At 43.5% G+C, this 9,083-nt stretch overlaps 1 protein-coding gene across 10 annotated transcripts in view; it reads right to left on the bottom strand.

Moving 5' to 3' along the window:
- Positions 1-6,798: 6,798 nt before the first annotated feature.
- STAG1 (STAG1 cohesin complex component) overlaps positions 6,799-9,083 on the bottom strand; it is a 380,321-nt gene continuing 378,036 nt past the window's right edge. For all 10 annotated transcript variants that reach the window (XM_073360216.2, XM_073360219.2, XM_073360217.2 and 7 more), the window contains one exon: positions 6,799-9,051. In XM_073360216.2, the coding sequence (XP_073216317.1) occupies positions 9,028-9,051 (24 nt within the window). In that variant the 3' untranslated portion in view covers positions 6,799-9,027. The remainder of the gene's footprint in view (positions 9,052-9,083) is intronic.

Here is a 9,083-nt window from a genome sequence, read left to right as displayed (position 1 = left end):
CCAACAAGAATGCACTTTTATGTAGAAATCCATGATTAAATTGAGTCTTCCTGACTAATGATTTAAATCATGATTTAAATCAAATCCACCCGGCATGGAATAGAACCATGCACCCTGGTAAGTCACTGTAATGGGTTCTATTGCTCCCCTTTGTAGAAGAAAGTCCACCTCTAGGGCGAAGATACTGTTATAAGAGTGGTCCCTGAGGTGGGGTCAGGGTATGGGTGAGTAGCATCATGAGCTAGATTATATAGCCATGTTGAATCACATCCAGGACCTATCCATTGCTATCGCTGTCTAAGCTGGTAAAAAGAGTGCTAGGTGTCCCCCAAAGGGGGTGGGTTAGGTGTATGGGGAGAGGCAAGGTGTTGGTGGCTCTCTAAGTGTACTCAGAAATATCGCTTTTGCAAAGACTGAGTATGAGATGTTGAAAGCTATGAGGAAGAGCCTGGAAGACAGGACGGTTGGGTCTTCTGTTCTTGTGAGGAGGCTCATAGGGCCGTTGATAGAAGAATTGAGGAATTCTGAATCATTCTGTGGGTGGCTGGTGGTAGAACTTTCACTTTGGCGCTGGTGTGTAAATACCCAACAATTGTAGACTGGTTCTGGAATCCTTGAGAGAGTGGAAGGAATCACTGGTCTTCTGATTGAAAAGATGAGACTTATTGAAAGGGAGGTCCTCTATGGTATTCTGCACTTCTTGAGGGAAACCAGATGAAAATAGCCACGATTTCCTCCTCATGATGATCCCCGTAGCCATCTTGCATGAAGAGGTGTCCGCCATTTCCACAGTGGCCTGGAGCGTCATCCTCACAACCAGTTTGCACTCCTCTAAGATAGCCTCGAAGCAGACACAATGCTGCTGCAGAAGCTTGTCTGCGAAGTCTGACAACTTGCTGCAAGTAAGGAAGTCGTATTTAGTGCCAGGTAATTGGAAATCTGGAATTGAAAGCTGGCTGAGAAGACTTTGGGACCCAGAACGTCCAGGCATTTACCCTCCTGGTGTGCCGGGATGGAGTGTGGGTGTTGCTGCCTGACCTGTGCCATCGCTGCTTGTATCACAAGGGAATTGGGTGTGTGTGTGTGTGAGAGAAGAGAAACTCAGACCCCTTCACTGGTACATAGTACCTCATCTCTGCCCCCTAGGAGGTGGGTGCACAAGTGGCGAGAGTGTGCCAGACAGTCTTAGTCAGTTGAAGAATGGCATTATTGATCGGTAAAGCCACTCTGGTTGGTACTGAGGCATGCAAGATGTCAACAAGCTGGTGCTGTTTGTCCTGTACCTTCTCCAGTGGAACATGGAGGGCCTCAGCCACCCTGTGTAAGAGGTCCTGGAACTGGTGGTAGTCATCCAGGGGCAAGAAGGAACGAAAGACACTATGGCATCTGGAGACGACAAAGGGAACTGCGCCTGTTCTGGCAGTACTGTTGGAGCCAGGCTGAGCGGTACATCCTCTAACACCTGTTCAAATGCCTACACAAGGTTGCCCAAAGAGGAGAGATGGGGGACTCTTCCCTGGCTGAATGGGAAGGTTCCAAAGGTGGATACTAAGGCCAGGACCCCCATTATGGCCAAGGAGACAGATCCATCGGATGGTGTGAAGGGCCCCAAGGAGCAGGGTACTAGTGACTCCTTTGTTGGAAGAACCTTTGGATATTTGTATATACGGTAGGGGAGGGGCAGCCCCTGCCTTCCATCTGAATCCTCCCATGGCAAGAAATCAGATCCTGGTTCAAACAGCGGTACCATTAGTACTGGTGGAACCATATGAGCCATAGGGGAGTGGGTGGAAACACGACCTGAAGTAGGTAAGTCCAGGGTGGAGAGCATACCTCTTCTGGCACCAGCTGAAGCGGAAAACGTGGAGACCTTGCCTCCAAAGCAAAGATTTCATGAGGCCTGGGCACCAGCTCTAGTCTCCCTGGTGTCAAAAGTACACGCCCCACAGCCAAAACCAGAACTGGAACAGAGAGCTGCCTTGGAATTGAAGGTTCCCTTGACTTAGGGGGGTGTCGACTTGGAAGGCATACATGGCTTGATGGACAGAACCGGTAGGTCTGGTGGTCTGTGCAACTTCTTGTCATGCTTGTGAGCTTTGGAAAGCGTGGGTTCTCCATGGCTGGAACTTGTGGAAGGTGCATTGTCTTTCTGGGGTCTGGAGGAAGACTTAGTGCCATGCTTAACGACTAGGCCCCAGCACAGGGTCCCTAGCACTAGTACTGGTGGAACCAGACTGGATCTCCGTGGTAGGAGGTGCATGCCTGGGTTTCTCAGGCTGATGTATGGGGGGATTCCCTGGCTTGGGTTCCACTGTGACCTTATGACAACCTCTATGAGGTTCTTCTTGAGGCAGAGAGCCAGACCTTCCCAGGTGCGGCTTGGGAAGGAGAGGCAGATACTGCACCTGCAATGTGGGCTTCTCTCAAGCAGTAAAGGCAGCATTGACCGAGAACAAGTGCAGGCAGAAAGTGCAGATCTTGACCCCTGGCATCTTTGGCATAATCCAGAACCCAGGGGTGCGTGTGTGGCGATTGTGGGGAGGAGGAACCATCAAAAACGGCATCCTAAACTCCTAAAACAACTACTACTAAAACTACAGTAAAACAACAAAAATTAACTACGTATGTACAATACTAAAAACTGGCTTTTTTTTTTTATGCGTCACAGAGAGATGAGAGTAGAAGCTCTGACCTGGAGCATATGGAGAAAGTTCCCTTACACCCATTGCCTGTAGTACAAGAGGCATTTCTGAGGCTAGCAATGGACAGTGTGGGCCCTTTGCCACGTATTACCCAAAGGGTGAAGAAATATATCTTGATGGTGGTGGATTTTGCCACCATATATCCTGAGGCAGTAGCTCTAACACTGAGGCAGATGGCAAGCCAATAACTTAATATGTACAAAAGTTCAGAGAAGAGTTAAAAGACATGATGGAGGAGGATATACTTGCTGACTCATAAAATCATTACACAAGGACACAGCCACTTCCCAGATGACCCTACAGTGCCACTGACAAGATACAGGAACAAATTCGTTTAGAAATACAAAACATGTTAGACCTGGAAGTAATTAAAGAGTCTGACAGCTCTTGGGCAGCATCTGTTGGCTTGGTCTCTAAGAGAGATAACACTGTAAAGCCTTGGGTTGATTATAGAAAACTCAGTCCTGTCACAGTACCAGATGTGTGTCCCAGGCCTAGAATTGATGACATGCTGGACACTTTGAGCAAAGCTAAGTATCTCAGTTCTTTGAATTTAACTAGAGGTTACTGGCAAATTTCTTTACATAAGGAAGCACAGAAAAAAATTGCTTTCATCACTGATATGAGAGTCGGAGTTCACAATGCTGCCATTTTGTTTAATTAATGAAGGAACCACTTTTCAGAGGCTCGTCAACCAAGTGTGAAATGATTTGTAGAATATTGCAAGGGCATATGCAGTGTTTGGCAACACTTGATCTGATCACAAAAAACATTTGGAAATTGAGCTGTCAAAACTCAAAAAGGCAGGCCTAACCATAAAATCCTCTAAGTGTAAAAAACTGGAGCAGCCAGAATTCCTGATTTGGGACACTGGGTAGGTGGGAGTCAAATATCCCCAGATCCCATGAAAGTTGAAGCCACTGTAAATTGGTCTGTAATTCCAAACTAAAAATCAGGTCCAATTTTTCATAGGACTGGTAAACTATTACAGAAAGTTTGCGTGTGGGTTCAGTGACGTTGTATCTACAGTCACAGATCTATGTAAAAAGACTGAGCCTAACAAAGTAGAATGGACAAAGACATGTCTAGAGGGTTTTGATAAGGTAAAGAAAAATCTTGTCTGGAAAAATTTTTCTCGCTAGTCCAGCTTTTGACCAAGTGTTTGAACTGTGTACAGATGCTTCAGACACTGGGCTAGGATTTAAACGGATTTGATATGCAAACTGTATATAAAGGGAAAAGAAAAGATGGTGGAAGATGCCTTGTCCAGGAAAGAGGGCCCTGACCTGCTGCCTCCAGGTCAGCCAATAGCTAATCCTACCTCAGCTTTTTAAAGGAGGGAGGTGAGATGGAATGCACCTCTGTATTCACACCCTACAAGCTATTGTAATAATCTCTGTACAAAGTTTGACTTGTAAGGTATCATTTGAAAATTCTTAATTTGCTGGTCAGTATTGTCATGGTAAAAAACATGTGGCAACACTGTATGGGAAGTTACAAGACTTCCCTCTATGATGTTATTACACATGTTCCAAACCCCACAGCTCTGCCGAAGCAGAAGTCACGTCTGTCCTAAATAAAGGAAGGAACGTATGCTTGCCTTAATTTGCATTTAAGCAGTAAACAGGGTCATCAAGCAGAGTGGGAAAACAGGAAATTTGAACAGGCAAAAAAGCTGAATAGGGAACATTCTTCCACATAGACTTTTTGTCTCCTGGATCTAAACTGGAAATGTTTTTCAAGATAGGGACTGAAAGCAGAAAAAGGAGGGACAAACATCCCAGGGATTCCCCGCTCCTCTTCCAAGGTGCAGGACAGGGATGACACAGCCCCCCAACTAGTCTGGATTGTACTGCGGTATGTCCCACCTGGAATGTGGTAACTTGGGCTGTTTATTTATCTGTAGGGCCCTACCAAATTCACAGTCCATTTTGGTCAATTTCACAGTCATAAGATTTTAAAAATAATCCATGTCATGATTTCAGCTATTTCAGTGTTGTAATTGTAGGGATCCTGACCCAAAAAGGAGGTTTTTTTTGTTGCAAGGTTATTATAGGAGGGGTTGTGGTATTGCTACCCTTACTTCTGCACTGCTGCTGGCGGCAGCGCTGCCTGCCGTCAGAACTGAGATCCTGGTCAGCAGCTGATGCTCTCCAGTTGTCCAGATCTGAAGGCAGAGCTGCTGCCAGCAGCAGTGCAGAAGTAAGGCAGGCATGGTATGGTATTGCCACCCTTTCTTCTGCATTGCTGCTGGTGGCACGATGTCTTCAGAGCTGGGCACCTGTCCAACAGCCACCACTCTCCGGATGTCCAGCTCTGAAGACAGAGCAGAAGTAAGGGTGACAATATTGCAACTCTCCCCTAAAATAACCTTGTGACCCCCCCCTGCAGTTCCCTTTTGGGTCAGGATCCCCAATTTGAGAAACACTGGTTTCCCCCATGAAATCTGTATAGTATAGAGTAGAAGCAGACAACAGACCAGATTTCATGGGGGGAGACCAGATTTCATGGTCCGTGATGCATTTTTCATGGCCGTGAATTTGGTAGAGCCCTATTTATTTGGCATAAATGTATGTCCAGACATATACGTGACAATAATTCTCTCTGAAGTTTATAAATAGGAAAATTGATTAAGCCTAAATTGGGTGGATTTGAGACTCAGTTTCCCAACTTCTAACCCCCACCAGGTCAGAAAATAAGGAAGAGAGAATGACCCTGTAGTCCAGTGGTTAAGGCACCCACCTGGGAGGTGGAAAATACTAGGATCAGTCACCGTGCTCCCATCACTATTTCATTGTTTATCCAAACTGGAATGGCATCAATAGAACAGACTTGTAGGGAATGTCCTCCACATCAGAATAGCCCAGAGCTCAGTGGTTAGAGCGTCCTCCTGAAAAACAGGAGATGCCTGTTCAAATTCTTTCACCTCTCCTTTGGCAGAGAGGGGGAATTGACCCTGCGTCTTGCACATCCCAGGCAAGTGCTCTAAATTACTGGGTTAAAAGTTATGAGGTGGGTACCACCTCCTCTTCTCCCTGCCTTCCCCTCCCGTGTGCATGGACTGAGGCAGGTGCCTAACTCATTCCCACAAGAAATGCCTTATGTGCCTAAGCTGCCTGACTCCAAGTAGCTTGTTTCCATTTGTAACTTAATAGCAGAGATAGGTGCCTCTCTCCAAGAGAGAGACGAGGCTTAGCATGTACCTGTATCATCATCTCCCACTGGCAGCTCAGGCAGCTCTCTGCCTAGTGTGCTGGCTTTTGTGGATCACATTCTAAAGCTCCTATCTCTCCCCATTCATTGTATAAGGAACCTAGGAGTCTAGCTCAGGCTATGGGGACTGCAGTGGTGTTCCTGTGATTTGCTAGGTATCATGCTGCGTAGTATTGCAATGCCTAAGTCCCTGTGTAGATCCAGGCCAGAGAGGTGATGCAACATGAACAAGATCACCCAACCTGCTAATGGTAGATCTAGAACAAAATGTAGGTCCCCTGAATCTTAGCTCAGCGCACTACCCCTTGGACCACACTGCATCTTCACCAGTTCACCAGTAGATATCTCAGTTCTCCTTGACACTGTAGAAGCGAGTGCATTCACAGCTTGGCACTGGTGAAAGTCATGCCAGATTTTCAGACTCTCAGTAGCAGTGGAGGAGACAGTCACCTTGGTGAATTTGTAAATCTTTATCACAAACTCCAGCCCATTGGAATGTTAAACCTTTTTATTTCTGAATCATCCCTGTACTCTACCTACATGGTTACTTGAGCTTTAAGTGGAAGGAGTGTAATTCACCTGAAATGTGTCTTTGAATCATGGCAAAGACATTGCTGTTCTCTAATGAGAAAGCCTGTAATAGTTCAAAATTCCCAGACTCAAATGACAACTCATCAGATTTACTGCAAACATCACACACAAATCTCCTTTGCCCTGAGACCTAAGCCTGAACATGAGCAATAGCCACATGGAGTCTGGAGAGGGAGTTGCGGCTTAAAGTGAAAGCTGCCTTTCAACCTTAACTACGGGAATGTTCTGTGATGACCGGCCAGATGCTATTTTAAAATGATGTATGGCGAAGAGGATGCTCACCACACACACATGACTTTGAATAGTTTATTAAAGGAAAGGTGAAGCATCAGTTTTAAATTGTACAAAAGGAAAAAAAAAACCTCATATTGTAAATGTACAATTTACAGAATGACTAGCAAAACCAATCAAGGAGACACTCTCAATACAAAAAACCTATTGACTGCGAACTGAACTGGAAACCCATTGGAGGGGCCGTCCAAGTGACCTTTGTTATGTTATACAGTAGTTTACAATCTATAACTCAGGGTTCAGTTTTCCACACAGAGGACTGCGAAGCACGAGGTTTGTCTGTGACTATGACTCAAACCATGCAGCATTTATTATGCTACTATGCTCACAGAACTACAGTGCTGACATGATAATGCAGCCATTCCTGCCCACCCTCTATCCCCTGGGGGTAACTTGCACCCTGGTTATAAAGAAATGATCCAGCAACCTCAGAGGCTGTTACAATAGTCCCCCATCTACACTTGAGGAATGGCTGAATTACCGAGTTAAACATTTTTGGCAACCAAGACTTTCTGAGAACTGTACACATTGAGAAAAATCTCAGCTGTTAAAAGAATGAAAAGAATGATTTGTTTTTACATTAGTTGTTTTTTCCTCCCCAAAGATAAGTACTAGGTGTACATGATGGTTTTTTCCAAATGACCTTGTAAAAGAGAAAGCTCCATGATAATTTTGCAGTTGCTAATAAAAGCAACTCTAAACCTGCTGTGCTTGAAGTGGGTCAATACGCTTTGTATCTCAAATGCTAACATTCAAACTCAGAAAGGAAGATTAACGTTTTGGTGCTGATTTTCAGAGGTCCTTTAGTCAGTGGGAGTTGTGGGTGGTCAGCACCTCTGAATGTCAGGCCAGTTTTAAACTACAGTAGCAGCTACTAGGCAGAGTCATAAAATCTAAGCATAATGAGATTCCAAATCATTGAAGACACTGAAAATCTCTTATTACAATGAATTAGCTGAGAACTTTTTGGGTTTTTTTTACTTTTTTGAAAAACTGTATTTTTTCAAAGAATTACTCTTAATATGCACAGTTAACACTGAAAATGTAGCTGTATTCCATTGTAAGCTTAAGAACTTCACCATCTAAGCACAAATTTCTATGCAGCACGTACAGTACTTCTAACTGGCAAAATTAATTTACAAAAATAGCACAAAAGGGTATTTGCGGCATGGAAAGTAGACATTTTTATATGGTACAGTTAAAATTGCTTTTAGAATGCTAAAGCGATTCCTTTTCTCCCCCCTTGATCTATTTTATATAGGAAAGTTGCTGTTTATGTACCTTGGATTGGCAGGGCATGAAATAGGTAGTAAAAACAGCAAAGTGACTACTTGAGAACCATTTGTGTGTTTTACTGAGAATACTTTATTTGCTGGTATAAGTTGCTAAAAATGCACAGAGCAAGTACCAATAGAAAATGTACTGTTTTTGTGTCCCCATGTGCTATATAAAATGAATGTTACACAGCATCTGTTGGAAAAGTGGCTTCATGGACATCTCTTATTTTATGCCCCATTATAAATAAAAATAAATCTTCTCAAGAGTATAAAATCTGGGTTTATCATATCAGAATCTGACTTTTTTGGCAGAGATGCACTTCATTAGATTTCTAACCTCTTTTGTAAGAGTGTTCTGCTCTTTTCAATGCCTATGAGAGGATATACACGTACCATACTGTTAATCAAATCCAGTGTGTTTAAAAACACATTTCTGCAGCCAGGATGACCTGCTTATAGCATCATTGCTAGTCAGTCACTGACAGGCATAGGTTTAATAAAAATGGCTAGCTTTTAAAACATAAAAAGGCAAATGTTAAAACAGTTTTAAATTGTACAGCAGAAAAATAAAGTTAAAAAGTTTTTTGTTTTCATTCAATGTTTTCAGAAAACATGTGTAGAACAGTGTTTATTTTGACAGCTGTCTTAACAATTTAAAACTCCCTTCCCATCCAGGAAAAAAACCATCTGTATAAGGACAGTCAAGAACAGGGATACAAACGATTCTTTTAGGTCAGCCTTTCTGAGGTGATTGGATTGGCCAACATTCCTTTGTATCATTAAGAAGGTCCTCTTCTCCTCTTTCACTACAAAATGGGATTGACTGTAATCATTTGGTTAAAAATCAAACCATATCACATCAAAAATGTGGTTTTCATACAAGCTATCACAGTATATAGGCCTCTAGCTCTAAACAATAGAGTTCCAAATTTGTAAAACGTCTTCCCCAGACTTCAGAACATAGGCATTCCAAATCCCTAGAAAAATGATTAAAAAACATCAGTTAACT

Source organism: Lepidochelys kempii, chromosome 9 (genome assembly GCF_965140285.1).
Source record: "Lepidochelys kempii isolate rLepKem1 chromosome 9, rLepKem1.hap1, whole genome shotgun sequence".
Taxonomy (NCBI): domain Eukaryota; kingdom Metazoa; phylum Chordata; order Testudines; family Cheloniidae; genus Lepidochelys; species Lepidochelys kempii.
This window is presented reverse-complemented; position numbering and strand designations above follow the sequence as displayed.